Raw genomic sequence first — 19,171 nt, forward strand, 5'->3', positions numbered from 1 at the left:
TCTCAGCCAGTGTCTTAGCTGTTCCATGTTTACGCCATTGACTGATGAATTATACACACTCTTGGCATGGTTACATTAGTCGCCCCGACAACAGATGGATTTGTTTATCAGGAAACAACAGTGAAAGTTGTCTGTCAGCCTCAGACAGGTGAGACCTGACCATGTTACTGGTCTCACCTAGGAGCAATTAGTTCCTCTGGCCTTTACAATGTAGTAAAACACACCCAAAAACCACACGTTGGATAGTTATCTTTATTTGTTGTGAAATGGCAGAGGGAATGTGTCCAATATTGTAAGTCTGTGTAATCTGGCATAACACATACCTACATTAAGGGACAAAGAAACATAATATATTCAAATAATTCCCTGGGGATACAACCGCGAATGAGGTTTATACAGTAATAATTCCCTGTGGATACAACCGAGAATGAGGTTTATACAGTAATAATTCCCTGTGGATACAACCCGAGAATGAGGTTTATACAGTAATAATTCCCTGTGGATACAACCCGAGAATGAGGTTTATACAGTAATAATTCCCTGTGGATATAACCGAGAATGAGGTTTATACAGTAATAATTCCCTGTGGATACAACCGAGAATGAGGTTTATACAGTAATAATTCCCTGTGGATACAACCGAGAATGAGGTTTATACAGTAATAATTCCCTGTGGATACAACCGAGAATGAGGTTTATACAGTAATAATTCCCTGTGGATACAACAGAGAATGAGGTTTATACAGTAAAAGCACCTGGCATGTAGTGGAGTGTAACAACATGCTAACACTGTTAACCCACCTTTTTATTTTCTCAACAGTGTTTTCCCACTACATCCCTGCAGAGCACAATAGTGTATCAGCAGCCCTATCCTGAGCGTTAGAGGCACAGAGTGGTCACATCACAAACACTTAACAGTAGAGAGCATTCATTACAATGTTGATAAAAATGAATTCAACTTCACAGAATGTTCATATAAAACAACAAAGTCCACAGGTGAGTGAGACACCTCAGACAGTTCATTCACACTGTCAGAGTTGGGAGAGGTCCATGCAGTCCTTAGGAATGTGTGTGGGTGTGTGTTAGGACTTGCCATGTATGATCTTGGGGCATGTCTCTGGTGGTACACAGTGGTTGTTGTGTAATACCAGTCCAGCAGGACACTGGCAGCCGGGCACACAGGGTTTAAAACAGTGACTCTCTATCACCCCTAGTGGCACGTCACGGTTAACACAGGTCACTGGACATGGGGGACCACATTCATCAAACACGAAACCACGCTCCACTGGACAGCCCACCGCTAGATCAAGAGAGAGAAATGGGCAGGGAGAGAGGGAGAGATTATGTCAACACAGAGAGATGGGGCCTTTTACTGTGGTAAAATAATGTTTTATACTGTGGTTTTGTGTTTGTATTTACCACACAGTGAGGAGCTCCTCCAGGACAGTCTAGCCCCAGCCTCTCTGCACTGCGCTGCATAGGCCTCCAGGGCATCACACAGACACTCGTCAGCGTTGGCTCCGCAGGCACACAGGTCATAGACACATGCTGCATACCAGGGCTCTGGAGCCACCAAGTGGTGGCAGGTATGGAACACTGCAGACTTCAGAACCCTGAGGAACAAAGGTCAATCAATCAATCTAGCAAGCTCAAGCGCAGCTAATGTTTTTGAAAAGTCTGGTGTGTGGTTTACCTGCAACGTGCATTAGCCGACTTCCTGGCCTGGTAGCCTGCTGCTTTACAGGGGTCAATATCCTCCCCAGGCTGACATGACAGGCTGCCATTACCACTACCCACCTACAGGGGGAGATAGCGATACTAGGGTCTGTGTATGGCTGCTCTGACAAATCAAATTTTGTAAGTCACATGTGCCGAATACAACATACCTTACAGTGAAATGCTTACCTAAGAGCCCCTAACCAACAATGCAGTTTAAAAAATACAGATAAGAATAAGAAATAAAACGAACAAGTAATTAAGAACAGCAGTAAAATAACAATAGTGAGACTATATACAGGGGGGTACCGGTGCGGGGGCACCGGTTAGTTGAGGTAGTATGCATATGTAGGTAGAGTTATCAAAGTGACTACATAGATGATGATAACAGAGTAGCAGCATTGAAAAAAGGGGGGTGGCAATGCAAATAGTCTGGGTAGCCATTTGATTAGATGTTCAGGAGTCTTCTGGCTTAGAGGTAGAAGCGATTAAGAAGCCTTTCTGACCTAGACTTGGCGCTCCAGTACCGCTTGCCTCTGCTGTAGCAGACAAAACAGTCTATGACTAGGGTGGTTGGAGTCTGACAATTTTTAGGGCCTTCCTCTGACACCGCCTGGTATAGAGGTCCTGGATGGCAGGAAGCTTGGCCCCAGTGATGTACTGGGCCGTTCGCACGACCCTCTGTAGTGCCTTGCGGTCGGAGGCTGAGCAGTTGCCATACCAGGCAGTGATGCAACCAGTCAGGATGCTCTCGATGGTGCAGCTGTAGAACTTTTTCAGGATCTGAGGACCCATGCCAAATCCTTTCAGTCTCCTGAGGGGCAATAGGTTTTGTCGTGTCCTCTTCACGACTGCCTTGGTGTGCTTGGACCATGTTAGTTTGTTGGTGATGTGGACACCAAGGAACTTGAAGCTCCCAACCTGCTCCACTGCAGCCCCGTCGATGAGAATGGGGGCATGCTCGGTCCTCTTTTTCCTGTAGGCCACAATCATCTCATTGTCTTGATCAAGTTGAGGGAGAGATTGTTGTCCTGGCACCACACGGCCAGGTCTCTGACCTCCTCCCTATAGGCTGTCTCGTTGTTGATCAGGCCTACCACTGTTGTGTCATCGGCAAAATGAATGATGGTGTTGGAGTCGTGCCTCACCGTGAACAGAGAGTACAGGAGGGGACTGAGCACGCACCCCTAAGGGGCCTGTGTTGAGGATCAGAGTGGCGGATGTGTTGTTACCAACCCTTACCACCTGGGGGCGGCCTGTCAGGAGGTCCAGGATCCAGTTGCAGAAGGAAGTGTTTTAGTCCCAGGGTCCTTAGCTTATTGATGAGCTTTGAGGTCACTATGGTGTTGAACGCTGAGCTGTAGTCTATGAACAGCATTCACACATAGGTGTTGCTTTTGTCCAGGTGGGAAAGGATAGTGTGGAGTGCAATAGAGATGACATCATCTGTGGATCTGTTTGGGCGGTATGCGAATTGGAGTGGGTCTAGGGTATCTGATATGATTGTGTTGATGTGAGCCATGACCAGCCTTTCAAAGACCTTCATGGCTACAGACATGAGTGCTACGGGTCTGTAGTCATTTAGGCAGGTTACCTTAGTGTTCGTGGGCACAGGCACTATGGTGGTCTGCTTAAAACATTGATATTACAGACTCAAACAGGGAGAGGTTGAACATGTCAGTGAAGACACATGTCAGTTGGTCAGCGCATGCTCACAGTACACGTCCTGGTAATCCATCTGGCCCTGCGGCCTTGTGAATGTTGACCTGTTTAAAAGGTCTTACTCACATCGGCTGCGGAGAGCGTGATCACACAGTCTCCCGGAACAGATGGTGCTCCCATGCATGTTTCAGTGTTATTTGCCTCGAAGCGATCATCAAAGTAGTTTAGCTCATCTGGTAGGCTTGTGTCACTGGGCAGCTCTTGGCTGTGCTTCCCTTTGTAGTCTGTAATGGTTTGCAAGCTCTGCCACATCCGATGAATGTCAGAGCCGGTGTAGTATGATTCAATCTTTATTCTGTATTGACGCTTTGTTTGTTTGATGGTTTGTCGGAGGGCATAGCGGGAATTCTTATAAGCTTCCGGGTTAGAGTCCCGCTCCTTGAAAGCGGCAGCTCTAGCCTTTAGCTCAGTGCCGATGCTGCCTGTAATCCATGGCTTCTGGTTGGGGTATGTACGTACGGTCACTGTGGGGATGACGTCATTGATGCACTTATTGATAAAGCCAATGACTGATGTGGTGTACTCCTCAATGCCATCGGAGGAATCCCGGAACATATTCCAGTCTGTGCTAGCAATACAGTCCTGTAGCTTAGCATCTACTTCACCACTTTTTTATTGATCTAGTCACTGGTGCTTCTTGCTTTTAATTTGTATGCAGGAATCAGAAAGATAGAATTATGATTTTCCAAATGGAGGGAGAGCTTTGTATGCATCTCTGTGTGAGGAGTAGAGGTGTTCCAGAATTGTTTCCCCTCTGGTTGCATATTTAACATGCAGATAGAAATTTGGCAAAACAGATTTAAGTTTCCCTGTATTAAAGTCCCCGGCTACTAGGATTTATTGTTTGCTTATGGCGGAATACAGCTCATTAAATGCTGTCTTAGTGCCAGTCTCTGACTGTGGTTGTACGAAAAATACAGATGACAACTCTCTAGGTAGGTAGTGTGGTCTACAGCTTTTCATGAGATACTCTACCTCAGGCGAGCAATAGCTTGAGACTTCCTTAGATAATAATATTATAATAATATTATTATTATTATTATATTATATTATTCCTTAGATATCGTGTACCAGCCCCTTGTCTTACCAGACACCGCTGTTCTATCCTGCTGGTACAGCGTATAACCAGCCAGCTGTATGTTGATAGTGTTGTCGTTCAGCCACGACTCCGTGAAGCATAAGATATTACAGTTTAATGTCCCGTTGGTAGTTTAATCTTCCTCGTAGGTCATCGATTTTATCCTTGAAAGATTGCACGTTTGCTAGCAGAATGTAAGGAAGTGGGGGTTTATTCGATCGCCTACCAATCAGAAGGCAGCCCGCCCTTTGGCCCCTTTTTCTCTACCTCCTCTTCACGCAGATCACGGGGATTGGGGCCTGTTCCTGAAAAAGCAGTATATCCTTCTCGTTGGGCTCTTCAGACTCGTGAAAGGAAAAAAAGGATTCTGCTAGTCCGTGGTGAATATTCACAGTCCTGATGTCTAGAAGTTATTTTCGGTTGTAAAAAATAAGTTACAAACAAAAAAACACAATCGGTTGGGGACACGTAAAACGTCTGCCTTCCTCTCCGGCGTCATTTTACACAACTACAGGAGTTTTGGTTAACACTCTACCTACAAAGTAGACAGACGCACACTCACCTTCCAGCTGTTTCCAAAGTCGGCCTCTGATTGACTGACTTTTCCTGCAGGGGTTCGTAGGTCGTCCTGGGGGTAGTTGTTGAAGTTGCCACAGAGACCACAAGTGTGACCTTTATACGACCCCGGAATACTCACTTCCAGGTGTGACCGCCCACTCCACAACACCTGAGGAGTTCAGACATGTAAGAGTTAACACAGGTAAGGGTTTAGACAACTTAGAGTAAATAGATAGTAGTTTTAGTACCTTTAGTCCTATATTTGTGTTGAGTAGGATGGTATTTGTCTGGCGCTCCAGGTAGATGTATGGTTCTTTGAGGAAAGGCAGGGTGACAACCTTGTAGTCTACCTGGAATAAAAACACACCTCCGCTCAGATTGGCTCTCACCTCTTATACACATGTTCTGATTGGCTCGCGGCTAGAACATCCAGAACCAGAAACCCACTCACCCTAACGACCCAGTCCTGGAGTAGCTGCACTACCACATCTCCTATGAAAACAGTCACTTCTTTGGTCCAGGACACTCCCTTTCGACCACGGTCATCATTGGTCGCATGGATACTGGACACACACAGGTGTAGACAAATTAGTTCAAATCAACCAAATAACAAGATTCATGCAAGGTTTGGTAACAGAAAAAACATTGCTTTGTACCTGAAGTCCCCTCCCTCACAGTCCTGGGACAGTATGTAAGTGCAGGCCCCCTGAAAGTGGAGCATGCGGCCATCGAAGGTCCTGTAGTGGGGATCCCCAAACGCAACGCAGGTGGCTGGCCGTGGTATGCAATGGGGACAACACACACCTGGGATCACAGCAGGAGTCTCATCCTGTTACACACAAGAGTCAAACGGAACACATAGTTAGACAGAACACAGAGTCAGACGGAACACAGAGTCAGACCAGACAGAACACTAAGGCCAGACAGAACACTAAGGCCAGACAGAACACTAAGGCCAGACAGAACACTAAAAGCCAAAAAGAACACTAAGAGACCAGACGGAACACCGAAAGAACATACGGAACACCGAAAGAACATACGGAACACTGAGTCAGACACAACACTGAGAGACCAGACCGAACAGTGAGAGACTTGACAGAACACTGAGAGACAAGTGTGTGTTATATTGACCGCTGCGCAGCCTAGTGGAGGACAGCGTTGGCTGTAACAGTGTACGTCTCCAAACACACAGGTACAGCTGGTACACTCATCCACTTCCCACTGTTCATTAGACTGGTACACAGAGCCCTGGTAGATACACTGCGCCCCCGAGTCTGAAACACACACACACACATTATGTAGCGGTATATTAACAGTTTAGCTGCGTAGTGGTGATATTGCATAGTTTTTTTTACCCCTTTTTCTCCCCAATTTTGTGGTATCCAATTGGTAGTTACGGTCTTGTCTCATCCCTGCAACTCCCGTATGGACTTGGGAGAAGCGAATGTCGGGAGCCGTGCGTCCCCCGAAACACAACCCAACCAAGCCGCACTGTTTCTTCACACAATGCCCACTTAACCCGGAAGCCGGCCGCACCAATGTGTCGGAGAAAACACTGTACACCTGGCGACCGTGTCAGCGTGCACTGCGCCCGGCCCGCCACAGGAGTCGCTAGTGCGTGATGGGAAAAGGACATCCCTGCCGGCCAAACCCTCCCCCAATCCAGACGACACTAGGCCAAATGTGTCTCCCGGGCGCAGCCAGTTGCAACAGGCCCTGGAATCAAACCCAGAATCTCTAGCGGCACAGCTAGCAATGCGATGCAGTGCTTTAGACCACTGCGCCACTCGGGAGGCCATTGCATAGTTATATATATATTAGTGGTTAGTGAGAACTGTAGAAGTGGTACCTTGGCACTCGTAACAGCACTTTCCAGGAGTCTTCATTCTGACCAGGCCCTGCTCACACTCCACAGGAACACACTCCTCTATACTGCACTCAATGTAACCCAGCTAGAATACACACACATACAACAATGGAAATTTGTGCCATTCGTGACAATTCTGTGAGTGCGTTAGCGTGCATGTGCATGTGTGTTTGTGTAACTTACATTACAGGTGCATGTGACGCACTCATCCTCACTGTCTGTCCAGCTCTCACCATTAGACACATGCCTCTTCTCACCCTCCATAACACACTCTGAAAGAAACACACACACACTTGACCACACAGTGTTTGGAGGTTAAGGTTGGGTGTTTAAGAGATGGGGTTTAGGGTGTACAAAAATGGGGTAGGGTTGAGCGTGTACCGTCACAGACGGGGCAGCAGGAATCAGGGGGTGTGTGGTGTTCTTCAGGGCGGCAGCTGAGAGGGGGGCAGCTCTGGTGTAGACACGTCCACGTCAGGTCCTGATCAATAACACACAGGGATACAGGTTATATATCACTAGTCCAACACACAATACACAGCTTTATATTATTATATCACTACTCCTACAGACAATATACAGCTTTAAACAGACAAACACAGGTCAGGGGTTGTTGTCTTGGTACCTTGCACTGGCAGGTGAAGCAGGGGTCGTCTGTAGCCAGGACCTCGTTACCGATCAGAGCGGCCGTGCAGTTACTGAGGGGCTCTACACACATGCGTGCACAAACACACAGGTTAGTGGTGCGCGGGTCATCTGTTTGTTCACCGGCCCGCAATTGCTAATAACCCATCCGCAACTGCCCAACTATATGTGATAAAGTGAAATTCTGAGGCCCGAACCCAACCCTAACTCGTTAATATGATAGAAACATGTCCTGCAGGCCACAGTCAGAGACGGCAGAACAATATTTTGACAGAGAGTGGATGATTTTTTTGGGCTGATTTAGATCTATGTCTGCTTATAATTTACAACATATTGGTAGGCTATTTGTTAGTCAACTTAATTAGATACATGCAGCTTCTCTTCTGTCATTATATAAGTATGTTGCCCTTGTAGACTAAATAAACCTTTGCTCACCAGAATAATGTCATGAATTGATAGAATGAATGCTTCAATCTAGTTGACATCGATAAAGTTCTCTATCATCTCTGCTTCTTAAGTGGAGCAAAAACGTTTAGGGACCAGGGAGAACATGCAATAACAAAAAAATCATTAGGTGGAAAATTTCCAAATGACATCAGTTTGACCGGTTGTCAGGAAATAGAAAGCTGTGAAAACAACCCAACATGTTTTGGATAAGATTTCAGTTTGGCTTGGATGCATATTTTCTGTGGTTGAAATACTATTAGCTTTTATGATGCTGATAAAAAATAGCATCTCTACAGACGGTATCTAACTGTGCATTCACATTCTCTCGACGCTGAAATAAATAAATCAGAATTCTCCACTCCTGTTCCTGAGTAAAAGTTGTCTTGATAGTGTATAATTTTACAGCAAGAAATGCTTAATTCTGCAGAAGTTAATATTAAGGCTATGTGAGAGGTTATAGACCCACAATCAGTGTCCAGATTTCAGTTTCCATTTAACCCATCAGTAGGCAGTTCCCTTGATGTCCCATAGGCCCATTTAAAGTCCCCTTCTTGAAACTGTCAAATTTGTAAATCGCCTCACAATCATCACATATAACATACTGTAGCCCGACACTGCCATCACCCTTTTTTTAGCATTTCACCAAATCTTTCTCAAACAATACTTTTCTGTCCCTTCCTTCTCTTTATTTTAATCTCTTCATTTCGCAGCTTATCTCTTATTGAACATTGTCCTTTGGCGCTCGTACAGTTAGGCCTAAAGCTTAGGCTTACGTCCTAATGCCAGAAGCCTAAAATAATGAAAGAAAAACTTAAATGTAGTCTATACAGTATATCAAATCAAATTTTAAATCAAATCAAATGTATTTATAAAGTCCTTCGTACATCAGCTGATATCTCAAAGTGCTGTACAGAAACCCAGCCTAAAACCCCAAACAGCAAGCAATGCAGGTGTAGAAGCATATAATGTATATACATTTGATAAATGTTTTGATTTTTTAAAAGAATTGTTTCTCTTTATTCAACCAGCCCGCCATCCACCCTTCATCCACACAATATTTCATGATCCTAAATCTGTTATAAGTCAACCCCCGCCTCATTAACACAGGTTACTGGAAGTTTTAGAGTGAGGGAGAGAGAGAGAGAAAAAGAGTGTGTTTGTGTGCGTGTGTTAAACTGGTGTGTATGTGTACTGACGTGCGCAGACAGGGCAGCAGGAGTCTGGTCCAGAGAACAGGATGTTGCTTTTAACACAGTCCACCAGGCTGGGACACTGCTTACGGTAACACCTCAGGTGCTGCTCTCCATCTGGCATCACCTGGACACAGGAAACAATGACATCACCTGCTACAATACTGTATCTAGACATGCTGTGTGTGTGTGTGTGTGTGTGTGTGTGTGTGTGTGTGTGTGTGTGTGTGTGTGTGTGTGTGTGTGTGTGTGTGTGTGTGTGTGTGTGTGTGTGTGTGTGTGTGTGTGTGTGTGTGTGTGTGTGTAGTACCTCGCAGGTGCAGATGTGACAGAGGTCATCTGCAGGGTGGAAGCTGTCTCCTGGACCGTACACTCTGCCCTCAAACACACAGTCTGACCAAGCACAAAGAGAGACACTGATCACAGTCTGACCAAACACACACAGAGATATTGAACTAAACAGAGGCACAGAGAAGGTAAACAGGGTGTCTATTATAGTTACCTGCACACACAGGGCAGCACTCCCCAGGTACAGTGATGGTGTTGATGCAGGGGGACAGACAGCGGACCTCCGAGCAGGTGGTCACTCCGTCCACACACATACAGCTCATACAGGGAGTAGAGTCTGCAAACCAGCTACTGCCCTCGGCATGCTCCTCTCCGTCATACACACACCCTGAGATACACGCACCCACAACATTTTACATCCACAGAGTGAGCTAAATTGTGTAAACCTAACCAATAACTTGTTAAATATATGGGAGGCAAATACAAAGCCCAAGCTGGTGTTTTACCTCTGCAGCGAGGACAGCACGTTCCTGGTTCTGTCAGCTGGTGCATACAGGTCAACTTAGGACAATCTGGACCCACACACTGCACCTTCCCTGCCTGGAACAAACACACATTATACACACACATACGCCGCAGACACCTGCACACACACGCAAGAAAGAGAGAGGAGATATAGCCTAACCTGACAAGTACATGCTGTGCAGAGGTTGGAGCTGGGATTCCACTGCTGTCTGTCACTGTACTCCTCACCCTGGTATACACACACTGAGAGAAACAAACACACAGGGAGTTTAACAGGAAAGTTTTCTAATGCACCGTAACCTGCAAAATAGTTACATGGTGTAATTGTAGCATCATACAGGAACTGAAGTCCTTTTGTTGACCTGACCTAGAATTCCTCACAATCAAATGCCGACCGTATTATCACCCAAGAGAATTATCCTCTGTTATTGAACCAGCGTGTATATCCCCCCTCAAGCCGATACCACGACGGACCTCAAGGAACTTCACTGGACTTAATGCAAACTGGAAACCATATATCCTGAGGCTGCATTTATTGTAGCTGGGGATTTCAACAAAGCACATTTGAGAACAAGGCTACCTAATTTATATCAGCAAATTGACTGTAGTACTCGTGCTGGCAAAACTCTGGATCACTGCTACTCTAACTTCCGCGATGCATATAAGGCCCTCCCCGCCCTCCTTTTGGCAAATCTGACCATGACTCCATTTTGATCCTCCTTCCTATAGGCAGAAACTCAAACAGGATGTACCCGTGTTAAGAACTATTCAACACTGGTCTGACCAATCAGAATCCACGCTTCAAGATAGTTTTGGTCACGTGGACTGGGACATGTTCCGGGTAGCCTCTGAGAATAATATCGACGAATACGCTGATTCAGTGAGTGAGTTTATAAGGAAGTGCATAGGAGATGTTGTACCCACCATGAATATTAAAACCTACCCTAACCAGAAACCGTGGATAGATGGCGGCATTTGCACAAAACTGATAGCGCAAACCACCGCATTTAACCATGTTAAGGTGACTGGGAATATGGCCGAATACAAACAGTGTAGTTATTCCCTCTTCAAGGCAATCAAACAAGTGAAATGTCAGTCTAGAGACCAAGTGGAGTCGCAATTCCACGGCTCTGACACAAGATGTATGTGGCAGGGTCTACAGGAAATCACAGACTACAAAAAGAAAACCAGTCACTTCACGGACACTGACGTCTTGCTTCCAGACAAACTAAACTCCTTCTTTGCCTGCTTTGAGGATAATAGTGCCACCGACACGGCTAGCTACCAAGGACTGCTGTCCCCCCCTCTCCTTCTCCGTGGCCAACGTAACACATTTAAACGTGTTAACCCACGCAAGGCAGCTGGCCCAGGCGGCATCCCTAGCCATGTCTTCAGAGCATGCGCAGACCAGTTGGATGGTGTGTTTATGGACATATTCAATCCCTCTCTATCTTAGACTGCTGTCCCCACATGCTACTAGATGGCCACCATTGTTCCTGTATCCAAGAAGGCAAACGTAACTGAACTAAATAACTTTCGCCCAGTAGCACTCACATCTGCCATCATGAAGTGCTTTGAGAGGCTAGCCAAGGATCATATCACCTCCACCTTACCTGTCACCCTAGGCCCACTTCAATTTGTTTACCGCCCCAATAGGTCCACAGATGATGCAATTGCCATAACACTGCACACTGCCCTATCCCATCTGGACAAGAGGAATACCTATGTAAGAATGCTGTAGATTGACAGCACTCAGCATTCAACACCATGGTACCCTCCAAGCTCATCATTAAGCTTGAGGCCCTGGGTCTCAACCCCGCCCTGTGCAATTGGGTCCTGGCCTTCCTGAAGGGCCGCCCCCAGGTGGTGAAGGTAGGAAACAACATCTCCACTTCACTGATCCTCATCACTGTGGCCCCACAAGGTTGCGTGCTCAGCCCCCTCCAGTACTTCCTGTTCCCCATGACTGTGTGGCCATGCACTCCTCCAGCTCAATCATCAAGCTTGCAGACGATACAACAGTAGTAGGCTTGATTACCAACAACGACGAGATAGCCTACAGTGAGGATGTGAGGGCACTCGGAGTGTGGTGTCAGGAAACAACCTCTCACTCAACATCAACAAAACAATGGAGATGATTGTGGACTTCAGGAAACAGCAGAGGGAGCACCACCCTATCCACATCACTGAAAATGAAATGTCCCACCCACACAGACAGTGTGGTAAAGAAAGAGCAACAGCAACAGTGCCTCTTCAACCTCAGGAGGCTGAAGAAATTTGGCTTGTCACCTAAAACCCTCACAAACCTGGTTGCCGTACCAGGCATCACGGCCTGGTAAGGCAACTACACCGCCCACAACCGCAAGGCTCTCCAGAGGGTGGTGCAGTCTGCACAATGCATCACCGGGGGCAAACTACCTGCCCTCCAGGACACCCACAGCACCCGATGTCACAGGAAGGCCAAAAAGATCATCAAGGACAACAACCACCCAAGCCACTGCCTGTTCACCCTGCTTACCATCCAGAAGGTGAGGTCAGTACAGGTGCATCAAAGCTGGGACAGAGAAACTGAAAAACAGATTCTATCTCAAAGCCATCAGACTGTTAAACAGTCATCGCTAAGACAAAGAGGCTGCTGCCTACATATATACTTGAAATCATTGGCCACTTTAATAAATGGATTACTAGTCACTTTAATAATGCCACTTTAATCATGTTTACATATATTGCATTACTCATCTCATATGTATATACTGTATTTTATACCATCTATTGCATCTTGCCTATGCCGCTCTGTCATTGCTCATCCATATATTTATATGTATATATTCAATTCCATTACTTAGATTTGTGTGTATTAGGTAGTTGCTGTGGAATTGTTAGATTACATGTTAGATATTGCTGCACTGTCGGAACTAGAAGCACAAGCATTTCGCTACACTTGCAATAACATCTGCTAACCATGTGTATGTGAACAATAAAATTTAATTTAATTTCATTTTTGGAAAACATGAAATATTCCATGTTTTCATTCAGTTTGTCGGTTTACCTGCACACTGGGGGCAGCAGTCTCCTGGCAGTGTGATTGGTTGGGGGCAGGAGGTGGGGGGGCAGAAGAGAGGCATGCAAGAGACACTCCCCTTCACACAGGTACAGCGCTGACAGGGATTGGCTAGCCCTGGGGTGAGGGGTGTGGCTGCTGGGGTGAAGGTTTGTCTGTTAGGGGAGTGAGGAGAGTGTTTACAGACATCCAGCTTGTCACAGGGCCTAGACATAACAGTGAAGGTGTGTGTGTGTGTGTGTGTGTGTGTGTGTGTGTGTGTGTGTGTGTGTGTGTGTGTGTGTGTGTGTGTGTGTGTGTGTGTGTGTGTGTGTGTGTGTGTGTGTGTGTGTGGAATTAGACCTACCTGTTAGAGTAGACCACACCCCCGTAGAGGCAGGCCTCACAGAGTGGACAGCAGCCATTGGATGATTCAAAGGTTAGGGGGTGGGAACATTGAACAGGACACAGCTTTTTATGACACGTCACCACCTCGTTCTAGAGAGAGGGGGGAGCAAGAAAGACGGAGGGAGAAAAAGATGGGACAGGGATGTGGGATAGAACAAATATGGAACAGGGAAACGGTGATATAAGAGGATAGACAGACTTCACAGAGATAGAGGGAGGGATAGGGGATGAGATAAAGCTGTCTTCTCACCAGACAGCTGCAGGTGGAGCAGGGGTCAATGGGCGGGGTGAAGGAGGCCCCAGACTGAAACTCCTCCCCCTGGTAAAGGCACACCCCTCTGCAGATGGGGCAGCACTCCCCTGGAGGGACCACAGGACGCGCACACACCACGGGCGGGCACGACCCAGACACACACACCACACCACCGTTCTACACACAGTCACATGGAAAAATTGACCAAAACTAGAGCAAATATAGTAATAACATTGTGTCTCGCCAGGGACCTGAAGATTTGTGTTAGCCTGTCTAAAGCCTTAAGTTTTATCTCAGTGGAGTATCGAAGGTTGGTCACATACAGATACAGTGTATGTGTGTATGAAGTGTGTATGTGTGTACCAGGCATGTGCAGCGTTGACAGTGGTCTGACGGGTGTGGGAAACGCTCTCCATTGGAACAGTCTCGTCCGTTGAAGCGACAGCCGTCACACACACCGCACGCACAACCGTCCAGCGCAGGGTGTGGACAAGACACAGCAGGACAACTCCGCTTCACACACACTACCTCTCCTCTCTACACACACACACATCCACACAAATGTAAACGTACACAAACACAAGAAAACACACGACTTCCGTCACACATAACATATAAATGCAAACATGAACACACAAATACTTAATTGGATCAGATGTCTAACTGACATGGAGCAATTATTTGTCTTTTTTTCACACGGTAACTTGTTGACGGAGGCTGCACATATGTTACTTTACGCATCACCCTCCCTTCACGTTTCTCACATTTCTCACCCTCTTCTGGATCCTTCCTATAAACCAATTTGTTGGACATGATGATGCAGCCCAGGGTTTCCCAAACTCGTCCTTGGACCCCCCTGGGTGCACGTTTTTGTTTTTGCCCTAGCAATACAGAGCTGATTCAAATAATCAAAGCTTGATGATGAGGGGGTTAATTGAATCAGCTGTGTAGTGCTAGGGCAAAAAACAAAACATGCACCCAGGGGGGGCCAAGGACCGAGATTGGAAAACCTTGATGTAGCCTACATCTCTGACTCATATTTATGAACGGCCGACATAAATATATATGTATATATGTATATATAAATATATATATTCTGTAGGCAACCTTCTCTTTCTGTTGTAACTAAGGATACTGCAGTACTTCTAGTAAGTTGTACTCAAAAGTCAATGAAAAGTCATTATTACTTCAAATGTTTATGTTGTACTGACTCAAAACTAAATGAGAAGTCACACCAACTACATTTTTTAAAGATATGATAAAAAATGAACTTTTTCCCCAGCATGCTCTGCTGGAGGTAAATTCTTTTTGAATAATTTTTACATCTTTGTTTTTGCATGTACATTGAGTGATTGAGTAATTAAATGTTAAGATAAATATTTTTTTCCTAAATGAATCCAATCATTACATTTTTGCACCCATTACTGAAATGGTTGATCTAGTTTAAATGGCTTAGGTAGTTTCTTCCCACTGTTCTTAACCCTGGCAGTCATTATGGATGCAGGTTGCAGGTGAATATAAATAACTTAGGAATTACACATCAATTTGCAAGCCAGCATAATGTGATTTATAGTTAGGGTTGTAAAATTCTGGTAAATTTCCCAGGTTTTCCAGAAATCCTGATTGGAAGATTATGTTTGTGGAATTTTGCAGGCCTGATGTGCCCTGTGAACTATGAGTTTCAGGCCACTGTATAAGTACTGTATGTAATGGTTAAATTATACTGATAATAATTCACCTAGGAACTCACTTGGTGAAGGCCACCAGACTAAATGAACGAATTCAACAACCATGTCATCTCCCGTCTGGATTACTGCAACTCGCTGTTGGCTGGGCTCCCTGCCTGTGCCATTAAACCCCTACAACTCATCCAGAACGCTGCAGCCCGTCTGGTGTTCAACCTTCCCAAGTTCTCTCACGTCACCCCGCTCCTCCGCTCTCTCCACTGGCTTCCAGTTGAAGCTCGCATCCGCTACAAGACCATGGTGCTTGCCTACGGAGCTGTGAGGGGAACGGCACCTCAGTACCTCCAGGCTCTGATCAGGCCCTACACCCAAACAAGGGCACTGCGTTCATCCACCTCTGGCCTGCTCGCCTCCCTACCACTGAGGAAGTACAGTTCCCGCTCAGCCCAGTCAAAACTGTTCGCTGCTCTGGCCCCCCAATGGTGGAACAAACTCCCTCACGACGCCAGGACAGCGGAGTCAATCACCACCTTCCGGAGACACCTGAAACCCCACCTCTTTTGCACTATTGTAAAGTGGCTGTTCCACTGGATGTCATAAGGTGAATGCACCAATTTGTAAGTCGCTCTGGATAAGAGCGTCTGCTAAATGACTTAAATGTAAAAAATGTAAATGTCTCTGTCAATAACAAATACAGTCATGGGTGGTAACTCTACAATTCAATCGAAAAGGCAAGGCACATTGGTAAATTATTGGAGTAGTGGCTTAGTGAGGGCATTAAATTTAAGTATACCTTAATTAAAAAACGACATTTGTATTACTCATATGAAGGTAGTACTGCTCACTTCAGCTATTTATCCTTCTTAACCAGTCATTTTTTAGGTCATCGGTTTCCTAAAAATGTTTGAGTAGCCAGAATGTATCCGGTTTTACAGTACAGTCTACACATTGCTTTGGGGCAAAAACAATCAGAGTTTTAACCACAAATAACACACAACTGTTAAAAAATGAAAAATTGAACACTAAAGAGCATCACATTACATTTTAAAGAGCATCACATTGCTATTTAGACTGCCTGTCTGAGTCCTGCTTGTGTTTGATATGGGAGGGAGTTGTAAAGTAGAGAATCTCGCACATGCGCAGAAACAGGATTGTAAACGCAGCCACTTAACCTTGACCCCACCCTGAACTCTGACCCTAATACTTGACCACTCACTGAGCATGTGCAGGTTTCACAGGTTCCTCTCGTTCCAGAGAAGACCTGTCCATCAACGTAAGCCCCGCCCTGGAACACACAGCCTACACACACACACACACGTCAGTGTCAGACAGAAAGAAATAAAGACAGACAGACAGACAGACAGACAGACAGACAGACAGACAGACAGATGTTATAGTGGGTAGAGTACCGTCACACAAGGGGCAGCCACAGGGGCTGGTGGCAGGATGAGAGCAGGAGGCTGGAGGACACAACTTCTTCACACACCTCACTGATCCACCCTACAGACAGGGAGAGAGATATAGAGAGGAGAGAGTGGGAGAGAGAGAAACATATTAAATAAAGTTACACATACAAAGTACAAATAGGTGTCTGATGAAGGCGATTACGCCGAAATGTCCCGTCAATAAATAATCAGATCTATGCAGAAACAGAGTGATCCTTTTTCTTTATTTTCCTGGGCAGTCACCTGTCGAAGTGTCCTGGGGTAATCATTTTGGGGGGATTTCTTTCCATTGTGTATTAAACACTAAATAGTGTGTGTGTGTTACCTGGCAGCTACATTCTGAGCAGGGGTCAGTAGGGTCAAGGATTGACTGGCCACTGATGAGGACCACATTGCCATGGGAACAACCTGTCACAGAAAGAAATTGGATAGAAACCATGTCTAAAGGAGAAACATTGCAAATCTGTTACTTAGAGGAACAATGACATACGGTGTGTGTATGAGGTGTGTGTGTGTACGCACGGTTACACTCTCCGCAGCACTGGCCGGGTGGCTTGTAGGGGTGTGTGCAGTCCTGGTAGCAGGGTAGCTGGCTACACACCACATCACCTACATAACATGTACACACTCGACACGGGTCCTGTCCACTGAGAAACTCATAGCCATCAGGATACTCCATACCCCCATACATACAGCCTGCAGAGAGAGAGCGAGAGAAGGGGGAGAGAAGGATTTAGTCCTTCCCCTCTAATCGGGGACTGATTTAGACACACACACAATATCCCACAAGGTGTCTCACCATCACAGGCTAGGCAGCACTCTCTCTGTATTGGGTAGGGACAGCTGACAGCAGGGCAGCGTTTCCTCTCACAGTGGACAGAACCCTCGCGACACACACACACTCCACACGGGTCCGACACATCACCCCACGACTCCCCATTGGCCCGATCCCGACCCTCATACAGACAGCCTGAAATACACACATGTGGGCTATATGTGTAATATCATGTTATGTAGGCTGTATGAAGACCAATGTCATGTTATGTAGGCTGTATGAAGTGCAATGTCATGTTATGTAGGCTGTATGAAGTGCAATGTCATGTTATGTAGGCTGTATGAAGTGTAATGTCATGCCATGCAGGCTGTATGAAGTGTAATGTCATGCCATGCAGGCTGTATGAAATGGAATGTCATGCCATGCAGGCTGTATGAAATGTAATGTCATGCAATGCAGGCTGTATGAAGTGTAATGTCATGCCATGCAGGCTGTATGAAATGTAATGTCATGCCATGCAGGCTGTATGAAGTGTAATGTCATGTCATGCAGGCTGTATGAAGTGTAATGTCATGCCATGCAGGCTGTATGAAATGTAATGTCATGCAATGCAGGCTGTATGAAATGTAATGTCATGCCTGCAGGCTGTATGAAATGTAATGTCATGCCATGCAGGCTGTATGCAATGTAATGTCATGCCATGCAGGCTGTATGAAATGTAATGTCATGTTATGTAGGCTGTATGAAATGTAATGTCATGCAATGTAGGCTGTATGAAATGTAATGTCATGCAATGCAGGCTGTATGAAGTGTAATGTCATGCCATGCAGGCTGTATGAAATGTAATGTCATGCAATGCAGGCTGTATGAAGTGTAATGTCATGCCATGCAGGCTGTATGAAATGTAATGTCATGCCATGCAGGCTGTATGAAGTGTAAAGTCATGCCATGCAGGCTGTATGAAGTGTAATGTCATGCCATGCAGGCTGTATGAAATGTAATGTCATGCAATGCAGGCTGTATGAAGTATAATGTCATGTTATGTAAACTGTATGAAGTGTCGTACCGTCACAGGTCCTGCAGCACTCCTGCTGTATGGGGTGTGAGCAGTGAGCGAGGGGGCAGGGCTTGCGCTGACATCGAGACGTCCCATTGGTGCAGAGGCATGATCGACAGGGGTCAGTGGGGTCGTAGAAATGCTCAGTGTGTCTGTAGGGCCGACCCTCATACACACAGTCAGCAGGGGGGACTGCACAGACACATAATTTATGACACCAAATAATGCATTTACTTTTAATTTCAATTAGTCAATCTTTGTCCCTGGCTGTAGTTGCGTACCTGGGCATCGGGGGCAGCATTCTCCAGGTAGCAGGTTGGGGATGGAGCACGCCAGTGGTGGACACCTCCTCATCAAACACTGGACGTTACCATTCTACAACACACACAAGGTATGGGCCTAACAGGTTCATGGTTGTAGGCATATGGGACTGTCAGTCAAACCTTGAGCTACAGTCGGATGGTCATTTTAGA

The 19,171-nt window shown here is 45.9% G+C and overlaps 1 protein-coding gene across 2 annotated transcripts in view; it reads right to left on the reverse strand.

Moving 5' to 3' along the window:
- Nucleotides 1-236: 236 nt before the first annotated feature.
- Nucleotides 237-19,171, reverse strand: part of kcp (kielin cysteine rich BMP regulator) — a 47,403-nt gene continuing 28,468 nt past the window's right edge. For both annotated transcript variants that reach the window (XM_052465879.1, XM_052465878.1), the window contains 28 exons: nucleotides 18,980-19,073; nucleotides 18,708-18,890; nucleotides 17,666-17,836; nucleotides 17,389-17,562; nucleotides 17,192-17,274; nucleotides 16,831-16,921; nucleotides 16,638-16,720; nucleotides 14,100-14,273; nucleotides 13,734-13,913; nucleotides 13,443-13,573; nucleotides 13,085-13,251; nucleotides 10,196-10,278; nucleotides 10,017-10,110; nucleotides 9,725-9,898; nucleotides 9,533-9,615; nucleotides 9,229-9,349; nucleotides 7,566-7,648; nucleotides 7,322-7,421; nucleotides 7,124-7,212; nucleotides 6,923-7,025; nucleotides 6,205-6,347; nucleotides 5,730-5,902; nucleotides 5,525-5,636; nucleotides 5,322-5,423; nucleotides 5,078-5,242; nucleotides 1,693-1,796; nucleotides 1,419-1,612; nucleotides 237-1,299 (listed from right to left, as the gene is read on the reverse strand). In XM_052465879.1, the coding sequence (XP_052321839.1) occupies nucleotides 1,082-1,299; nucleotides 1,419-1,612; nucleotides 1,693-1,796; nucleotides 5,078-5,242; nucleotides 5,322-5,423; nucleotides 5,525-5,636; nucleotides 5,730-5,902; nucleotides 6,205-6,347; nucleotides 6,923-7,025; nucleotides 7,124-7,212; nucleotides 7,322-7,421; nucleotides 7,566-7,648; nucleotides 9,229-9,349; nucleotides 9,533-9,615; nucleotides 9,725-9,898; nucleotides 10,017-10,110; nucleotides 10,196-10,278; nucleotides 13,085-13,251; nucleotides 13,443-13,573; nucleotides 13,734-13,913; nucleotides 14,100-14,273; nucleotides 16,638-16,720; nucleotides 16,831-16,921; nucleotides 17,192-17,274; nucleotides 17,389-17,562; nucleotides 17,666-17,836; nucleotides 18,708-18,890; nucleotides 18,980-19,073 (3,672 nt within the window). In that variant the 3' untranslated portion in view covers nucleotides 237-1,081. The remainder of the gene's footprint in view (nucleotides 1,300-1,418; nucleotides 1,613-1,692; nucleotides 1,797-5,077; nucleotides 5,243-5,321; nucleotides 5,424-5,524; nucleotides 5,637-5,729; nucleotides 5,903-6,204; nucleotides 6,348-6,922; nucleotides 7,026-7,123; nucleotides 7,213-7,321; nucleotides 7,422-7,565; nucleotides 7,649-9,228; nucleotides 9,350-9,532; nucleotides 9,616-9,724; nucleotides 9,899-10,016; nucleotides 10,111-10,195; nucleotides 10,279-13,084; nucleotides 13,252-13,442; nucleotides 13,574-13,733; nucleotides 13,914-14,099; nucleotides 14,274-16,637; nucleotides 16,721-16,830; nucleotides 16,922-17,191; nucleotides 17,275-17,388; nucleotides 17,563-17,665; nucleotides 17,837-18,707; nucleotides 18,891-18,979; nucleotides 19,074-19,171) is intronic.

Source organism: Oncorhynchus keta, chromosome 17 (genome assembly GCF_023373465.1).
Source record: "Oncorhynchus keta strain PuntledgeMale-10-30-2019 chromosome 17, Oket_V2, whole genome shotgun sequence".
In the NCBI taxonomy this organism is placed as follows: Eukaryota; Metazoa; Chordata; class Actinopteri; order Salmoniformes; family Salmonidae; genus Oncorhynchus; species Oncorhynchus keta.